This window comes from Girardinichthys multiradiatus, chromosome 17 (assembly GCF_021462225.1).
Source record: "Girardinichthys multiradiatus isolate DD_20200921_A chromosome 17, DD_fGirMul_XY1, whole genome shotgun sequence".
NCBI classification, from domain to species: Eukaryota; Metazoa; Chordata; class Actinopteri; order Cyprinodontiformes; family Goodeidae; genus Girardinichthys; species Girardinichthys multiradiatus.
Window position 1 is genome coordinate 26916285 of NC_061809.1, and position 20108 is coordinate 26936392.

The 20108-nt window shown below is 40.6% G+C and overlaps 2 protein-coding genes across 3 annotated transcripts in view; one reads left to right on the forward strand and one right to left on the reverse strand.

The window, feature by feature from the left end:
- Positions 1–4836, reverse strand: part of dyrk2 (dual-specificity tyrosine-(Y)-phosphorylation regulated kinase 2) — a 29564-nt gene extending 24728 nt beyond the window's left edge. The window contains exon 1 of one of the 2 annotated variants that reach the window (XM_047389549.1): positions 4472–4836. In XM_047389549.1, the coding sequence (XP_047245505.1) occupies positions 4472–4511 (40 nt within the window). In that variant the 5' untranslated portion in view covers positions 4512–4836. Of the gene's footprint in view, positions 1–3886; positions 4001–4471 lie in introns of those variants that run through there. The other variant, XM_047389550.1, reaches the window with a different exon arrangement.
- Positions 4837–12162: 7326 nt separating this feature from the next.
- LOC124882902 (F-box only protein 15-like) lies at positions 12163–19372 on the forward strand. The gene is made up of 10 exons (XM_047389552.1): positions 12163–12440; positions 12535–12615; positions 13182–13286; positions 13374–13610; positions 14604–14804; positions 15433–15553; positions 15662–15744; positions 16882–17027; positions 17258–17382; positions 18795–19372. The coding sequence occupies exons 1-10, from the start codon at positions 12220–12222 to the stop codon at positions 19059–19061; spliced, it is 1587 nt and encodes a 528-aa protein (XP_047245508.1). The 5' UTR covers positions 12163–12219; the 3' UTR covers positions 19062–19372.
- The last annotated feature ends 736 nt before the right edge of the window (positions 19373–20108 follow it).

Consider the following 20108-nt stretch of genomic DNA (forward strand, 5'->3'; position numbering starts at 1 on the left):
AGAGAAATCGTTCAAATACGAGAGCAATCACGTAAAAAGCCACTCAGTAATTTTAACAGAGGTATGACTGCTGTTAAATCATTAAGGACCTTTCCTTGATTGTTGAGTAGGTGTAGATAATTTTCAATGTGCCGATGTTTTTATTCAAATTTAAATGAAGAGTTGACACTGGAAGTCAAATGGCTAAAAGGTCCAAAATGGGTCCCTTGAAGTAAGATAGATAAAACACCAAACAATTTCAAAGGTTTTATTATTAGGAATCATGCACTTTTACCTTGAAAAGCCTGTAATAAAACTGAAGCATCATGAATATAGGCAAGTAGGGACTGCATGGGTTTAATATAACAAACTGTCCAATGATTTATGTCTACAGATGTAAAAAGGTTAGGCTCTGCTATAGCCAATCATTGGTGTAGAAATAACATAGATCAACACTCCAAAGAGAACACCAAAAACCTTCAGCTATATCTCACTAAACGAGTCAGTGTCAACCACAACTCACTGTCTGTCTTGCTGACACTTTGTTTTTGCCAAAACATTTCCCCTGGATTCCCTTTGCCCAGATAGTTTTCTACAAACAGCTAAAAATACATCTCACCCACTGGATTAGCTTTGCGTTGGAGGCGAGAAAGCTGCAGGTGTTCATTTTATATTAACGTGTGACCCCAGCGCTCACATGCTGTCATGTTGGTGTCATGTAGCCTTCTACAAGAAACTCCAGAGTCTGTGATTACAACACAAGATGTGTTGGTGAACTGATAGGCATGCAAGACAAAAATATGGGTGTCTCTGTAACAACTCAACAAGTCTGCAGGTCACAGCAGTAATCAGAAAGAGAAGAAATGTAGATTATCTCTGCACCTTTGTGTGTATAGTATTATTATTTGTTTTATTTTAATAAAATGTATTTTTATTGCTGAGTATGGTCCAATGTGCATTGGTTTTGGGCTCTAAAGCCCATGAGTAATCTGGAACTTATGTCAGTAATATTTAATTATAAAAAGCAGCACTTATGGTTAATGCTAACATCAGCAAACATGCTAGGATAAACATTTTGATTACTCTAAAGATAGATAATATTAGCTATAGAGCTAATTCTGGACAACAAGCTACAAACTGCACGTTAGCTAACAGTAACTAACACTATCCACTATGCTAACTGTAGCTTATATACTATCATGAGCTAAAATGCTAACAGCAGCTAACATGCTAATCTTAGCATGTTCGCTAAAACTAGCATGTTAGCGAAGATTTATTATCAACTAAGCAGCTATCTATCATTAGCAAACCATGGTTTAAACTGTGTGCTATGGTAACACCAGCGTATATGCTGTCATTAGCTAAAATGCTAACATTAGCTTAACAAAATGGGAACAAACTAAAATTGATCTACATTCCAGAAGTCTACTTAGATGTAAGGGGCAGTAAGGATGCTTCAGAATCATCAAAACGATGAAAACATAAAGCATTTTTACGTCCAAGATTATAAATACTACATGGAAATATCTGCACCAGCTCACGGACGCACACTTTAAAGCTACTACTGCCACAAATATTACAACAACCCAGTTGAAATGTTTTATAAAACTGATCATTTGTCACAGATGTTTTAATATACTGGTATTTACACTTTGTTTATAACCCCTAAAACAGTTAAAAATCCAATACCAACTTGTTTTTTTGTAACTATTAACAAAAATCCTCAGCCCTGATTTTTTCGGTTAAGTTTCATAGTGATAAGATTAAAAAAAATACATAAATAAAACATCTCATTAAGATCTTACCAAGTTTAACATAATGCAATTATAGAATTAATAAAAAGGACCAAAACACTGAATATTGATAATTTTTCTGTAGGAAAGTAAATAGTAATAATCCTCTAAAGTGGAGCAAAAAATATGTAACTGGGGTTAACTTTACTTTTCTGTTTCATTCACTTAACTGAACAGAAATAAACAATAACAAGTCAAATTATATACAATTCCATTCATAAAGACATGAACTGCATTAAACTAAGATTAATTTTCGTATTAAAAGTACAGATGACATGGGGGTAAAGTAGAACAAACAGGACAATACACTCACCGGCCACTTTATGAGGTACACCTGTCCAACTGCTCGTTAACACAAATTTCTAATCAGCCAATCACATGGCAGCAACTCAATGCATTTAGGCATGTAGACATGGTCAAGACAATCTGCTGCAGTTCAAACTGAGCATCAGAATGGGGAAGAAAGGTGATTTAAGTGACTTTGAACGTAGCATGGTTGTTGGTGCCAGACGGGCTGGTCTGAGTATTTCAGAAACTGCTGATCTACTGGGATTTTCACGCACTACCATCTCTAGGTTTTACAGAGAATGGTCCGAAAAAGAGAAAATATCCAGTGAGCGGCAGTTCTGTGGGCACAAATGCCTTGTTGATGCCAGAGGTCAGAGGAGAATGGCTCAAATAATCACTCGTTACAACCAAGGCATACAGAAGAGCATCTCTGAACGCACAACACGTTGAATGGGCTACAGCAGCAGAAGACCACACCGGGTGACACTACTATCAGCTAAGAACAGGAAACTGAGGCTACAATTCACACAGGCTCATCAAAACTGGACCATAGAAGACTGGAAAAACGTTGCCTGGTCTGATGAGTCTCGATTTCTGCTGCAACATTCGGATGGTAGGGTCAGAATCTGGTGTCAACATCATGAAAGCATGGATCCATCCTGCCTTGTATCAACGGTTCAGGCTGGTGGTGGTGGTGGGGTAATGGTGCGGGGGATATTTTCTTGAAACACCAATTGAGCATCGTGTCAACGCCACAGCCTACCTGAGTATTGTTGCTGACCATGTCCATCCTTTTATGACCACAGTGTAACCATCTTCTGATGGTTACTTCCAGCCATGTCATAAAACATGAATAATCTCAGACTAGTTTCTTGAACATCACAATAAGTTCACTGGACTCAAATGGCCTCCACAGTCACCAGATCTCAATCCAATAGAGCACCTTTGGGTTGTGGTGGAACAGGAGATTCGCATCATGGATGCGCAGCCAACAAATCTGCAGCATCTGTGTGATGCTATCATGTAAATATGGACCAAACTCTCTCAGGAATGTTTCCAGTACCTTTTTGAATCTATGCCACGAAGGATTAAGGCAGTTCTGAAGGCAAAAGGGGGTCCAACCTATTTGAATCTTACTGGACTTCATTAAATAATACTGGATTTAATATAAATGGAACAGACTGTATAAATTGGACTTTATACAATTCAACCCACTTTGACTCTCCTGTACACAGAGGAATCACAACTGCAAAACAATAACAATGAATGGATTAAATTGCAACTTTGCATTTAACTTGAATTAGAATGAGAGTAAACTAAAATGAACAGGGCATAATCTGAATTAAACCTAATCTGGATTAAACCGCTATTAAAATTAGTGGACTAAACTGTTTCAAGTAAGATTTAAGTTATAATAAGTTTTCTACTACATTATAACAAGGACTGGACAATATGTTCCATAGTGGGTCGCAGGGAAGCTGGTGCCCACTACCCACTATGGAAGAAACGGTATAGAAAATGACTGACTGACGTATTTTACCTTTAATTTGTGTCTTACATGCAGGATCTTTGTATCATTTAAAAAGTATTTCAACCCTCTTTCAAATCAAACTAATTTGTTATGCTTTATAACCGTTTTGAACATTTTGATAGCACAAGTAATGTAAAAAAAAAACGTGATATTTTTTACTAAATCGCCCATCCACACCAACAACACTTATACACTTGATAGCAATGTTTGTCAAGCTTGTAAATTAAGCTTAAACTAAAGAAGATACATGCAATAAAAAATGACATTTTAATGGACCGACAATAAACCAGCTGACCTGAACAAGATCTGCAAAGGAAGCCGTCTTCCTGCCAACCAGCCTGAAGGCCAAAAATCACCAAGCAACCGGAAAACACGCACAGAATACCCCGAACACCAAATCCACCGTTACACCCCCGAGCCGAACCTCACGGAGAACCGATTGAGAGGCACAACACTACCCTGTCTCAGCTGGGAAGGCTCCACAAAGGAGACACAAACAGGCTGCAAAGAGCCCAGAAAGGCTGCTCCTCCTGCCGCTGTCACCTCTCATCTGAGGGCTAAAAATAAACCAGGCAGACAGGGAAGGAGACGGCCGGAGCTTCACCCGATTCTGCTGCTTCTTATCGGCAAGCTTTCCGGGCGTCTCCCCTGGCTTCCAATTTAGAGGATTACCGATAAATGAACGAGCTGGAGCTCAGGGACCAGCCAGGGAGAGTCAATCTGGGGCGGCCAGGTAAGCTAGCAGACCTCCCAGACTCTCCTGCAGGGGTTTTACTCCCTTCCTGACTCCCCGAGTTTGGATCAAACTAACGCAGAGAAACAGCCCAGACAGGCAGCCGCGCTTAGAGGCCGATACGCCACGAATAGAAGCTGTGCTTACCCGTCGGGAGGACCGAGGCTCCGGGCTTCTTGGTTAACATGGCGGCCGCTCCTCTCCTCTGGTCTCCACTGAGCAGGACACCTCCTCTTCCTCAATCTTCAGCTCCTCCTCTTCCTTCTGCTATTCCTCCTTTGTCTCATCCTCCTCCTTTTAAATCAGCGTGTTTATTTGCTGGCCATGGCGCCCTTTCGTACTTGTGCAGTTTTGGTTGTTTCGTACCAGAGGCGCATCCAGAAAGTTTTTAAAAAGGTGCCCAGATGGGGGCCCCTGATAATCTGCCATAATTGTAAATTGTTGGCGTTCATTGATGTTATCACAGCAAACAGATGTATAATTCATTTGTTTCAGTAATTCAAATTAAATTAAAGGTGCAGCTTATTTATCCTGATGTCACACAAATGTATCAAGTCTCAGTAATTTTCTTTATACCTTTTTAAAACTAAGAAACAGTTTTTATATAAACCATAAAAACACACATTCTCTTTTATTCAGTGTCTGGCATCAAATCAGACTAATCTACTGCTTTTGGTCAATTAGGATTACCAAAATTACCTATATTTGCTAAATACCAGAACAATGTCAGATTGTTTTTTTTTTTTTTACTTCCTTCAAATTCTGAGGATTAAAATTATGTTTAAATCTGAGAAATCCCAGATAATGATTTCATGGCTTCTGAATAATTAGGTTAATTTACAATGTTTCAGTTAAATGGAGAAAAGAGGAATTTGGACCAATCATAAAAAAAAGAGTGACTTAAAACGAATGTTACATCCTAAGTACACTTTTTCCTTCCACTCAACTTTCCAATGATATCCTTGAATACAGCACTCAGTGAACAGCACTGTTCTGTAGTAATGAACTTTAATGGCTTTACTGGCTGCTGGACTACTGTCTTAGCCATAATTGTGTTGGTCATAACATTTCTGGATTAAAAAATCTTTTTTTTATTAGTTTTATATAATATTTAACATTTTTGGAGACTGAATTTTGGGTTGTTGGTAGCTGTAAGCCAAAAACATCAAACCATTTGAAATATTTCCTTTGTGTGTAATTGATAGCATATATGGGTTTCACTTTTTGAAATGAATTTCTAAAATAAATAAACTTTTCAATGATTTATTGGGATCTATCTCTATAAAATCAAGTAGCTAAACTAACAAATGGACAAATAAGTAAACATATTAAATTATAATGGTACTATATGAACATAATTCAGGTTTTGAATAGATCTACATTTTAAATTTATTTCTGGTTATAATATCCATCTCTAACAGGTATGCTATGGTTAAGTACATGGGCAATGCTTGGAGAAGCCTGGAGAACTATTGATTATACGCAATTTAAAACTTATAACTAAATCTGTTTGCCTCAGTGGAAAATATCAAGGAACTGTGGCCTCCTGGAACACACAGATAGGTTTAGTAGGTGCTGTTGTAGCTCTGATATTGGAAATGTATCATAAAAGAGCCCCGGTAGAGCTTTGTAACCCCTCCTCCATGTCTGCTACAGCACAAAAGAAAAGAAGCCCCATTTCTCCATTTTGCATATTTTTAATCAGCTCTGTCCTTTTGGTGCCATTCTGTGTTTTATAATGGTCCCTATGCGTCTCGTTGCACTCATTTTCTCTCTGTTTGCGATGCTTTTGCATCTATTAATATTAATTCTGTCTCCTATTTGTCAGTCCTCTCTCTTTGTTCAGACTCTGGATCTGTTCTGCGTTATTTGGTGCCTTAGTTAGTAGTTTCTTTGTCATCTTTTTGCTCTTCCTTCTTTCCAAGAACACATAAACTGACGCTATCGTGTAAAACGTGACCTTTTATCATTTATATTTACCTAGCCTGAAATGACCCCGCCAGAAACTGGATGGCTGTTGGCAACATAAATGAAGACTTTGGTCCAAAACAGTTTCTCTGAATCAATAGAAATAAACTGCAAATGATCCAAAAGCTTGTAGCATTTACTCTGCCATTGTTTTCTGTCTAATCTTATCAGTCACACATCATTGTGGAGGAATTTCTAACCTTTCTTGCTTCTGCCACTTTAATTATCTGAGGAACTCTCTGCAAGGTCCATCACAGAGGTCTGGACTTGACTGGGCCATTGCAGCACCTTGATTCTTGTCAATTTTAAGCATTCTGTTGTAGATTTGCTGCTGTGTTTGGGATAATTTTGCTGTTGATGACCCAGACTGGACCAAGCTTTAGCTGTCAGGCTGATGTCTTCACATTTGACTCTAGAATATCTTGGCGGAGAGAGGAGTTCATGGTCTACTCAATGACTGCAAGATGCCCTCGTCCTGTTGGTGTAACTCAAGCCCAAATCATGAATCCCCCACCACTGTGGTTAACAATTGGTATGATATACCAAACGTGGTGCTGTGCATTATGTCCAAGCATCTTTACTTTGGTTTAATGTGTCTAAAAGACATTGTCCCATAAGTGTTGTGCTTCATTCAGATGCTACTTGCAAACATAAGCCAAGCAGCCATCATCTTTTTAGAGACAAGAAGCTTTTTCTTCAAGCCTTTGAAACCATACGTGTTCCTTTTTTCTCCAGTTGTCTGGCCATGACCTTTACATTTAACATGTTTATGTGAAATTAAAGATGTCTTAAGTTAGAGCAAAGACATTGTACTCACCAAATGTGTTGGGAGGACTAAGGATCTCAGCTTTTCTCCGCTCTGATTCCCAGGAGATTCAGAATGAGTGTGAGGTGTCCAGAGTCTTCCATATGAGGGCATCATCCCTTTAGGAGGCGTTCTGTTGTTTATGGAGCTGCCTGGAGACCAATGACATGTTTACATCCCAGACAAAGACACAGCGTTTCACATAACAACAACGATGGTTCAGTCACAGTGTGTGTGAGCTCAGGTTTCTCAGCTTTTAGTTAAATTACAAAGAGTAGGATCTTATTGTGATGCAAACGCATGGTTCTTCGTATGAGAAGTAAATTTATTCCTTGTTTTTACTTATAAATCCATCTTAAGGCTGTTTTCCACATGATCTAATCTAAAACATTTTGCAATGGAAGAAATGTGTTAACATATGGAAGCTGCCGCACTTTACAGCAAAATTTCTTAATTAATCAAAAAATAAGTTAGATTACCCTTATATTACCTGACTAATTTACTGTTGATGACCCAGTTTGGACCAAGCTTCAGATGTTAAACTCAAGAACACTTTGGTATGCAGATGAGTTTATTACATTATATATTTCCATGACTGAAAGGTGTCCAGGTCCTGTGGCTGTAAGACAAGCTCATATCATCACCCCTCCACCACCGTGTTTGACAATTTGTATTAGGTGTTTGGTTTTCAACAAAACATCTCAATCTCATTTGTCCGAACTACTATTGTTCCAAAATCAGAACAGGGTGCATTCAAATACAACACTGGAAACCTTAGTTGTGGTGTCATGCTCTTTTTTGCACAGATGTGACTTTCTCCTCTAGTCCTTCCAGACAAGCCATACTTGTTTAGTCTTTTTCTAATTGTCCTTTCATGCACCTCAACATTTAACATGCCTTCTGAGGCTTTTAGTGTCTCTGAACTGCACTAGTGTAAATATTTTTTGAGCATAATTGCATTTAAATGATATGACCTGAATTATTTTCATAATTCCCTATATTCACACCATGCATACATATTTGCTAACATTATTTTCATTACATTATTGTTAGTGAGCAAATGCAGAGTAGCAGTGCTTTAAACTCAGAGCAGAAATAAGCATGTATGATCTCTGCTGCCATCTAGCGGATGATCCGCATTACTGCTCACTGACTGTGCAGAAGTATGGAGAACCGATCCTGACAAAATTAAAACTAAAAGCAGAAATATATATATTTTGTTTTTCCTTTTCCTTAGACATGCCTTTGTTCTTTTTACATTTCCTCGTCACTCTTTTTCCTTTACCGTATGCATTTCTGCTTCATTATGCAAATGAGGAGGGCTGCCTTCTTCTCTCCAGCTCCTCTCCTATTGGTCAATATACAGGAAGAAGGAGGATCCATGTGCAGGCCGAGGGTGTGTCCCAATTCAGGGGCTGGATCCTTCCAAGTCTGTACTTGTGGGCCGATTACGTCACAGCGCCGGGCGGAAGGTCTGTCAGATGCTGCCGACAAAAGTGTCCTTCTTTTGCCCGATTTGAAGGATGAGTTGTGAGTATCCTTCGCGGTCCATCTTTTCCCATAATTCATAGGGTTAGTGTTAACGGTTTCATCTTGCAGGAACTGCTGACACACTCCAGCCACATGAGGTCTAGCATTGTCCTGCATTAGGAGGAACCCAGGACCAACCGCACAAGGGGTCTGAGGATCTCATCTCGATACCTAATGGCAGTCAGGCTACCTCTGGTGAGCACATGGAGGGCCGTGCAGCCCTCCAAAGAAATGCCACCCCACACCATTACTGACCCACTGCCAAACCGGTCATGCTGAAGGATGTTGGAGGCAGCAGATCTCTCTCCACGGTGTCTCCAGACTCTGTCACGTCTGTCACATGTGCTCAGTGTGAACCTGCTTTCATCTGTGAAGACCACAGGGCACCAGTGGCGAATTAGCCAATCCTGGTGTTCTCTGGCAAATGCCAAGCGTCCTGCACGGTGTTGGGCTGTGAGCACAACCCCCATTTGTGGACGTCAGGCCCTCATACCATCCTCATGGAGTCGGTTTCTAACCATTTGTGCAGTCACATGCACATTTGTGGCCTGCTGGAGGTCATTTTTCAGGGTTCTGGCAGTGCTCCTCCTGTTCCTCCTTGCACAAAGGTGGAGGTAGCGGTCCTGCTGCTGGGTTGTTGCCCTACTACGGCCTCCTCCACGTCTCCTGGTGTACTGGTCTGTCTCCTGGTAGCGCCTCCAGGCTCTGGACACTACGCTGACAGACACAGCAAACCTTCTTGCCACAGCTCACATTGATGTGCCATCCTGGATGAGCTGCACTACCTGAGCCACTTGTGTGGGTTGTAGAGTCCGTCTCATGCTACCACGAGTGTGAAAGCACCACCAACATTCAAAAGTGATCAAAAGTGACCAAAACATCAGTCAGAAAGCATCGGTACTGAGAAGTGGTCTGTGGTCCCCACCTGCAGAACCACTCCTTTATTGAGTGTCTTGATAATCACCAAAGATTTCCTCCTGTTGTCTTTTCCATTTGAACAACAGGATGTGAAATTAATTGTCAATCAGTGTTGCTTCATAAGTAGACAGTTTGATTTCATAGAAGTTTGATTTACTTGGAGTTATATTGTGTTGTTTAAGTGTTCCCTTTATTTTTTTCAGCAGTGTATATATGTATATGTGTATATATATATATACACACCACCAGAACATGACTACTGTATGCAGGCAAGTATATTATAGATGTGATTAATGTTTGAGGGGTATAACTAATTGTAATATTTTGTGAGCACCATCTTCTAATTCTGCATATTTCTGATTACATCTTAATGATGTGGTCCAGCCAGCCCTTTAAACTTGATGGATGAAAGAAGAATCACAAACATCTGCAGACCACCTGTGATGCTTCGCTCACCATCCAGAAAGACAAACCAAAGGTCTCAGTTGCAGCATCCCATCCAAGTCTCTGACCTTGTGAGAGATTTAGCCACATCTCCAGAGACTTTCTGTTCAGAAAGACATCTGCCTCTTTGTTCTGTTGAAGAGGTTTTTCCAGGAACTGGTCACTCATGTTGATTCTGCTGTTGCCATTATAAATATTTGTACATAGTTTTATTTTATGCCTTTTGTGTCTTGTCATCTTGATCTGTTTAAATATTAGTTTTTTCCACATTCTGTTTAAAATGCTATTTGTAATTTTCAAAATTAACTGTGTTTAGAAATTTAAATGAAGTTGATGTATTGTTAGGTCAAATGGGAATAAAATACATTGGTGACAAAAACAATTTAGAAATTTATTAGAACAGCTTAAAACTTTAAGAAACTATCTGTACCAAACATTTATTTATTTCGTATATAGCATCTTATTTCAGTACCATTCTTTCTAAGATGGAAAACAGTCTGTCTATTCTTTGTGCCCTCCCTGATCAACTCCATCATCTCTGTCCCTCTTTCTTTTCTGACCTCTTCCTGCTGGCTCACTGTCTTCCTTCTCCATCTGGTTGACCACCGCTCCGCTTGGCCCTGGAGTGTCCTCAGGGATGGAGGTAATCAGGACAGGAGGTGTTGTGGAAGACCTCTGACCCAACATCTCATCCATAAGGACAAACCAGGGCCAGGTAGCAGCAGTGGGCTTTTCACTGACTCCCTCTCCTGACCCTGGATACTTACAATCCTAAAGTTAGATGGAATTAAAAACAGAGTTGACTAAACATAGAAACCAACAAGACTTTTAAAAATATTTTTTTATTTGTGTGTGACATGAGAAGTTCTGAACAAACTTTATATTTCTTTTTCATGTTGTCCCACTTTTTGTTGGCCTGCAAGGGGGTGACCTTCCCCTGTTGGACCATCTTCTCCAGAATTGTCCTAAACAAGCAAAAAGAAAGAGGGAAAACCAAAAGAAGTATGTTAATCACTGGATGGATATTTATGAAAGTTAGAAAGATAGAAGTTATTGAAACTGGACAGAAACTGACTGCAAAGAATGTTGTTATTGTACCTCTGAGCCACGGTGGCTGAGTTTTTAGCTCCAGTAAAAAGGTGCTCATTCTCACCCCTGAGCTTAATAAAATGGCCTGTCTGCTCCTTTGTCCCTAAACAACAACAACAAAAAAAAACATCTTGCTTAATATCAGTGTAAAAAAAGTATTTTTTAATTTTACATTTGTCTTAATTTGCAGAACATATTAAAATATTTTCTATGCAAATGCTTAAAACAAGCTCTTTCAAGCTTTTCACTTCTTTACTGAGATTTGCTTGCATTTGAAAATGTATTTCTCTTCAGCTGTACCTGGAATCACGAATTATAATGCTAGCTGAATTATAAATATACTTTGAAAAACACATATAGCACATTTCTTCATCAAAAATGAATATTTTAAAACTTATTTATTCTCAATCACACTCTCCAGCGATACGGTAGGATTACATAAAATTGTCCATTTTTTCAGGTTAACTTTAATAAGCGATGTCTTGATGAATCAAGCAGATTTTTCACGTCTACATAGTTATATTCCCGCACTAAAAACATTGTAAAAGTTCATTTGTGTCACAGAAAGTGTAATTTTTCACAATTTACTCACAGCTTTTGCCGCTGTGGTCCGCCATGGCTGCCCCTGTTTGACCAAACCGCTTCGACCCGCAATGAATCATGGGAAAACATGGGCCGCGAAGGATACTCACGACTCATCCTTCAAATCGGGCAAAAGAAGGACACATTTGTCGGCAGCATCTGACAAACCTTCCGCCCTTCGCTGTGACGCAATCGGCCCACAAGTACGGACTTGGAAGGATCCAGCCCGTGAATTGGGACACACCCTCGGACTGCACATGGATCCTCCTTCTTCCGGTTTATTGACCAATAGGAGAGGAGCTGGAGAGAAGAAGGCAGCCCTCCTCATTTGCATAATGAAGTAGAAATGCATACGGTAAAGGAAAAAGAGATATGAGGAAATGTCAAAAGAACAAAGGCATGTGTAAGGAAAAGGAAAAATAAAATATATATATTTCTTGATGAAAACGCATGTGTAAGGAAAAGGAAAAAAAAAATATATATATTTCTGCTTTTAGTTTTAATTTTGTCAGGATCGGTCCTCCATACAGACGGAGCTTGGCTCTTGAGATCCGCGCTGATGGCGGCGGGACGAGGTGAGTTTTTTCGGAATTTAATGGAGGGTTTACTGCGGCAGCCTGCTAAACAGACTCCGGAGATACGTCAACCGAATCGTGGTAGAGGGAGGCCGCGTCCCGGAGGAAGATTTGCCAGTCAGGGTAGAGGATTTTCGGGCCATAGGAGGAATGAGCGACAGAATAAAGTGGCAACTCGAAGCTCGGGTAGCGGAACTGAAGCTAGGTGATGAGGCGTTGTTTCTTCAATGGTTCTTCAGTTGTCTCATTTATACATATTTTATAAGATTGTTTTTAATTTAAGTGTAATTTTTTTTCAGCTATCACCCGAGCTGTCCTGGTCAACCCAAAAACGTGTCTCAAATAAAATCACCTCCATGGAAGCTAAACCTCCTCGAAACGTAAGCTAATTTACGATTTTTACCAGATCACAGTACCCTAGGTAACTAAGCCAAGCTCTTCTGTGATTGGTTGTAAAGTTGCGAACGCGCACTGTCATTGGTTGGTTAGAAAGGGCAAGATGTTTTGATTGGTTGTGCAGTTATTAGTTAAGTTTAAAGCGCGGATGAGGCTAGGTAGCCGAAACTAGTTCAGATATCTTTTCTTTTACTCGCAATTAAAAGCAAAAAATATTCTCAGCTGTTTTTTGGTACTTGCTGGTTGTCATTTTGTATGTCTGGCCACAGAAGGAGATTTTTACACTTATACATTTAATAAACTTTAAAAATAAAAATAAAACTAATATGGAAATTGCCTATGATTAAGGTGGCAATTTTCCCTATGATAGGGTTAAGGTTGCTAGCCTTTTTATTGATTTCTTTAGATGAGATTGATAGTAAATACAGACGAGCACAGTAACTGCTAAAATGATTCAAGTATTGACTCAGAAACCTTACATTTACCTCTAATCCTTTTCTGAGCTGTAAATCTACTATCCTAGCGTTCACTATCTAGTTCTTTCCTCCAGACTTCCCTCTGAGATCCTGGTTAAGATTCTGTCCTACCTGGACCCGTCCTCGTTGTTCTGTGTCAGCCATGTGAGCAGACTTCTCCATCGACTCTCCAACGATGAGTGAGTCCGTGCAGTTCCTCAGTCAGTAAAACCCATGAATAATAGGAGTCTTGAAGTCCATTGTATGGTGTCTTTTTGTTGCTGCAGCGTCTTGTGGCAGCGGATTTACGTGTCTGAGTTTGGCAGTCGGACGTGGAAGCCGAAGACCTCAGATAAATGCGCGGTGGTGGAGGACACGGCAGAGATGGAGGATTGTTCGGCGAGTCGCTGGAAGAAGTTGTACTTTAAATCGATGGCCGGACATGAAATGAACAAGTGGAGGAAAGACCTGAGAGACATCAGTCCATACACCGGTTTGCCCCGGCAGACTGAGTGGGTCCTCAGGTTAGAGATGATGCTTTCAAAAATTAAGAGAGGCTTTCCTATTATTTCTATTGGATATCACATACAGTACCAAGTATTCACACCTTTTAAACTTTTTCGCATTTTGTCACATGCCATCTGCAATCTTTAATTTGTTTTATTGGGATTTTGTGATTGAATCTGAGTATAAGTGCAACTGTTCTGTATCTGTCCCCAGAGGTTTGTCAGAGAACAAACAGCATCATGAAGACCAAAGAACACAGCAGACAGGTCAGGGAGAAGGTTCTGGAGAGGTTCAAAGCAGGGTTAGGATCTACAACAATATCCCAAGCTTTTAACACCTCACAGAGCTCTGATTAACATGGAGAACAGAGAATGGACCAACTGCATACCTACCAAGACATGGATGCCCGCCTAAGCTGACAGGTTGGGGTAGGAATACAGCTAATCAGATACGCACTGTGGAGGAGCAGCAGCTTAAACATACAACCTGAGCTACAATGGGATGGTTTAGATCAAACCATATCCATGTGTTAGAATGGCCTAGTCAGAGTATAGAACTCAATCCCATTGAGGATCTGAGGCATCACTTAAAAACTGATGTCCATATATGCTCTCCATGCACTATGACTGTTAGATGGTAGAAACACACCTCAGAAGATGTGGTGCATGTCTCTTGGGAAGCTGCAGCTGCAGAGAAGGATGTGGAGTGGGGTTAAATACATTTTATGCCACACTTTTTCACAATTTGTCCTGTACGTTACAGTTCTGCTCTACTTTATTCTAATTTAAAGATTGAAGTTCTTTTTTTTTTCATGCGAGAAAATGAAGAAAGGTTTACCAGGTGTGACCAGGTGTGCAAGAAACTGAATATTGTTTTGGTTTTAAAACTGTTTGCTTGTGATTTCCATGTTAGGATTGGTAAAAACATAGCTTCCACCTGAACTAAATCATAAAATATGTTTCTGTTTTATTGTTTGTTGTGTATCTAATCCAGCCTTGTGTGTCGTCCAGGAACCTGAATGTGAGCTGGGAGCTGACACTGCGCGATTGTTGGGGACAGGAGCGCATGTTGGAGCAGAGCAAGGCACACTTCTTTGAGTCTTCTGTGATTGTTCACTGGAGCGGTGGGATCGACCTCAAATTTCATCACATCAGCACTATTCAGCTGCACGGAGTCAGGAAGGAGCCTCAGAGGAGCCACAAAACCAGGAAGTAGGAGCCACTTTTCTCCAATTTCATTCTTACTCCTCCATCTTTGGACTCTGAAATCCATCCTAGGATGTCCCAGTTCCTAAAAATCATCCTTGAGTATCTACAAGCTTTGTTCAATTTCAAAACCTGACTACTAAAGGATGTTCAAATAACAGTTTTAGGTTTTGGTGTGTAGGAAAACACAACGAGACCACTAGGTAGCACTACACAATACAGCCCATACTTCCTTGTTAGGTACTTTCATCAAATTTACCAACAGGGTACTCTCATGAAACTTACCAGGTACTATCACCTGGTAAAGCTGGTAAGATCTATGAAAGTTCTGGGTAAGTTTATTGAAAGGTCCATGAATGTAGCTGATGAGGTCCATACAAGTACCTGGAAGAATCACTGGTCAGGATGTGTTCTTGAATCCCTCGTCATCCAATCATCCACAGACCAAGACTGTCTTTTTCAGCCCCGCAGTACCACTGTCTAGTGATCATTTTGCCCAGAGATAACCCATGTCAAGTCCAAAACGTATGATTAACGTAGGTAAAATTACCTGAGCTGCAGACTGATTGGCCTCATAGCCATGTTCTGTGTTGGAAAAGCCTAACGTATCCTCCTCCTCTTTGTCCACCTCCAGACCCAAATGGCGCTCTCTAATTTTAGAACTGGACACAGAACCTCCGTACCTCTACCTGGGCAAAGACAGACTGATGAAGCTCATGCTTTTGCAGCCGGGGGTCATCGTTGGCATCTGGAGGGTAAACGGAGAATCGATGAGCTGTTGCAACATTTCGCACACATTAACCGGGCTGACATTTACTGTAAAATAAGGTTTTGGTATGTTCCTAATGTCTGAATGTTTTTAGGGTAAGAACCAGGTGGCCTTCATCATGATCAGCCTTCACTTCCACAAGCTGGTGGAGAAGAGTCTGCTGGGGTCTCCAGCCTGGTGGGTTTCTCTTTTTATATCGTTTGGTTAATTCTCATTCAGTTTTTACTGTGACACAAAGGTGGCTGGACGTCTCATGCGGAAGTAAGCAGAGTGTAAAACTAGCAGATTATCAGTTTGACATGTACACAACTGAAAGTTGAGCATGTTCTGCAGAGTTTTTCGAATAAATTAAAACTGCACGCTGCTGTCTCACATGCAACGTGTTGTATTTCAACGTCAGGTGTCAGTGTAACATTAATGCAAGCTTTGGTTGTTTTGTTGTGTGCTCCTCACCGCATTTCCCATCACTCTTTGCAGCTCAAACTGATTTTTGTCTCATTCTGAAATAAAGGCTCCATCTGCTGGACACATAGTGTAACTGCTGCTGCTAACTTTCAAGGATTTCTCATAAATTGTTTGTTCAGCTACTGTGACGGATTCTCCTGATGTTTAAATGAACCAAATATAAACGGAATCTTCTTGCTATAAAAACTCAGTTTGTTCCCAGTTTTTTACTTGAATCTATTACATATTCACTATTTAACAGACAGACAACTGGTGGATCCCAGAGAGATTTCTCAGAGCTCCAGAAAACCTGAAGAACTATGGCTCACCTTGGAAGATAACCTCTCTAACTCAAACTTTAACTACAGATTCACCAACCGGGCTTCTCATTGCCGACATGACTTTCTGCTTTTCTTTAAGGTCTGACCTGTCGGTTTGACTGACCCTATTTAAACAAATGCAGACATTGTTTTTCTTTTATTTGTCATAATCGTCAGAGTAGGAGAAAAGTAATCGGTCAAAATTGGAATCAGCAGGTCAGACCTCAAAGAAAACTTGATGTTGGAATCTGTCAGTAAAATCCTGATGAGTGTATCTGTACCCAGGATGCAGGAAACCAACCTCAACAACTTGAGCACCTTTGGCTTGAAAACAGAGACTCTATTAGGTGAAATCTGTAGATAATGACTTTTATGAAGAGGACTGCATGTTGTAGATGTTGAAGTTGGGTAATATTGATGTAAAAGACTAGGCACAGGCCAGACCTGAAACACACGGTCCAGTTCACAACGTCATACTTAACTTGCTTATTTTCTGTGAATAAATAAACCTTATTGAAAGTTGTGGAGCTCTGTTTGTCCCTTCCTGCAGCCCGTACTCTGAGTCTGTGGGACTCTCACCTGTGGTCGACTCGGACCCTGAGCTGGGTCTTCATGGCTACACTTTGCACTTCGTTCTGCACAACACCGGCACTGAAATCATGTCGGGACACTTTCAGCAGCTGTTTTGTCGCAAAGGTAAATAAAGATCAAAATGCAAAGGCTGAAAGCTTAATATCTTAAACGTTTTGTCTTGCATATGACGGCCACTTCATAATTGTTTGGCCAAGCCTGTAGGTTTAAAAACATCCGAAGTACAGAAAAAATCTCGTCCAGATAAATACTAAAAATAAAACTATGCTTTTACTTGTGTGATGATTTTTTTTTCATCCTGACGGTTTGTTTTTGTTCTGATTGGCGGCGGTCAGGTCAGATTCGGCGCGGGCTGGTGGAGCTCAGGGTCATTCGGAGGACCTCTTTATCTCAGCACAGATCGTTGTCTGGAAACATCAAACTTCCCTGGAAAGGCGAGGAACTGGAAGGAGCAGTGGAGGTAAGAACATCTGATACAAAACTACCTTAATTTGGTGGAGAAAAGAAGAAAACTAGATTTGTTCTCCTTTTTTAAGTTTTTTTTTAGCCAGTTGGATTAGATTACACTCTACCAAAATTATCTCATGGTTACGCTACTACCACAAGGTGGCAGTAATGTGCATTATTTCAGAACCAGAGCAATACTTGTTGGGGAGGTTATGCATCTCTTGGAGTTTTTATTTAAACTAGAAACCACTGAGCTTGTACCTAACGAGATGTATAGTTCTGTGTATTATTTTAAGTCATTTAGTTGTTACTGAATGTGGCAAAAACCTGTTCCAGTGATAATTTTAGTTACAATTCTCTCTCTTTGTGGCTACAAATGTCTTATTTTTGTCTATGACTCAGAGTTGCACTATATTGCCAAAAGTATTTACTCATCCACCTTCACACACATATGAAGATTAGTGATATTGCTTTCTTTGTTCTTAGAGTTTATTAAGATGCTTGCACTCCTTTGCAGCTTAAACTCTTCTGGGAGGGCTTTCTACAAGTCTTAGGAGTGTTTTTTTTGGTAATATTTGATCCTTTCCAGAAGTGCATTTGTGAGGTCAGACACTGATGTTGGACGAGAAGGACTGGTGAGGTCTGGGCCCTGAGCAGGCAGGTCAAGTCCTTCCACACCAAACCTGCTCATCCATGTTATCATGAAACCCAAGCAGAGTTGGTGCCCCCCAACATTCTTCAAATTGAACAAGAATGGTGTCAGTGGTTTATGCTCTTTTTTTGATTATTTACCCAGAAACTTTTAATATATTTAAAATGATAACTTGGAAGAGGCCACCACCGACTATTTCTAAACTACTCACATTTGGGTGCATCAAATTGTCCAAAATGTCTCGGCCTGTTGAAGCATTAACAGTTAATTTCACTGTAACTAAGGAGTCAAGCCAAACAGTCCCACAACATAATCTTCCCTCCACCAAACTTTATATTTGACACAGTGCAGTCAGGGAAGGGTTGTTATCCTGGCTGCTGCCAAAATCAGACTTGTCCAGAAGATTTTCAGGCAGAGACCCCGCTGTGGGATTTTGCCTGGCCGACGGGCGCTTTGTGGCTGAGTTGCTGTCGTTCCCAATCAATTCCACTTTGTTTCAGAGGCACTAACAGCTAACTGTGGAATATTTAGTAGAAAAATAGCACAACTGATCTCCTGGGAGTGACCCGTTCTTCCACAAATGTTTGCAGCAGCAGTCTGCATGTTTGGAGGCTGGATTTTATGCACCTGTGGGCATGGATGCCCATGATGGGAACACCTGAACTCTCTGATTTGGAGAGATTAGTGAATACTTTTGACAATAATAGTGCAAGTTGAGCTCAGTCAGTGGATAGGGGAGTCCAGCCCTGATGTTTCTCTCTTGCGTTTTGTAGAACTGCTGCATCATGACCCTGACGCTGCTGGACGAGTTCCAGAAACCCTTCTGGTGCGTCAGCACGCCAATCCACATCACCATGGCCAAAAGGACGGTGTCCTTCGACTACAGCGGCCACGACTTTCAGATGTTGTACAGGAACCCGGACGGAGAGGTGAAGATGCTGCTGGTGTGGTTGGAGGAGCAGAAACAGTTCTTCCTCATCGGCCTCACCGTCTGCGTTGCTGTGGCTAAAGTCAACAAGCGTTTCAACAGAGAGTACTGAAGCTGCCCCCTGCTGATCTGAGGGTTTCACGCAGATGTTTGTTCTAATCTGCAGGTTTGAGTTATGTTGTTATTGTTGATATAAATGGGCTCGTTCTTCGAGAACACTTTTGTAACGGCTTGTTGCTGAATTTAATCTAAATTTATCCAAAAGGTTAAGATTTATATATTTTTAGTTTAAAGAAAAATTTTTTTTTTTTTACTTTATCAAAGAAATCCAACGTCAAAGTTTCTGTTGGAATTGTGCACAATAAATTTGTATTAACTGTTAAATATCAATTTAAATAAAGAGTTCATTTCACCTAAAACACACATGCTGGGAAGCTTGCACGTGATTTTAATACAATCAACGGAGTATTATGATACAGGAATCAGTTCGTTTCGGAACATTTTGCGACGTTTCATTATTGAAAACAGGCTAAAAGCTGGACATCAAATCTGCTGCAGTGTGGTAAGCGTGGAGATTGAAGACGGCTCCAAACATTAAAGAAATAAACATCAAAATGGCGTTGTGGCAGAAAATGGAAGTCGGATTTTTATCTGAGGAAACGATGGTTCTTCAGTCATTCAAAGACTCATTGGCCTCTGTGGTCAATTATTTAGTCAGACGTGGTAACAGCAGCAGCCATTTAAATTTGTCAAAGAAATCTTTGGAAAGAGAAACAGCAATGGTTGTGTTGTCATTAGTGTTATTGATGTACAGACGCTGAAATGCCCACTTGTTACAACCGATGTCTGGAGAATACCGTCTCTGAACACCCAACAAATCGGAGCAGATGGGCCACAGCGCCAGAAGACCAGACCAGGTGTCACTCCTGTTGGCTGAGAACAGGAAACCGAGGAAACAGTTCACACAGACGCCCTCTATACTGGACTGAAATAGAGCAGGAAAAACGTTGCCTGGTCCGATGAGTCTCTGTTTCAGCTGCAGCATTCAGATGGTCGGTTCAGAATCTGGTGTAAACGACATGGAGGAGGATCCATGGTGCCTAGAGTCAGTGGTTCAGGCTGGTGGTAGTGGTGTAATGGTAGGCGGGATATTTTCTTG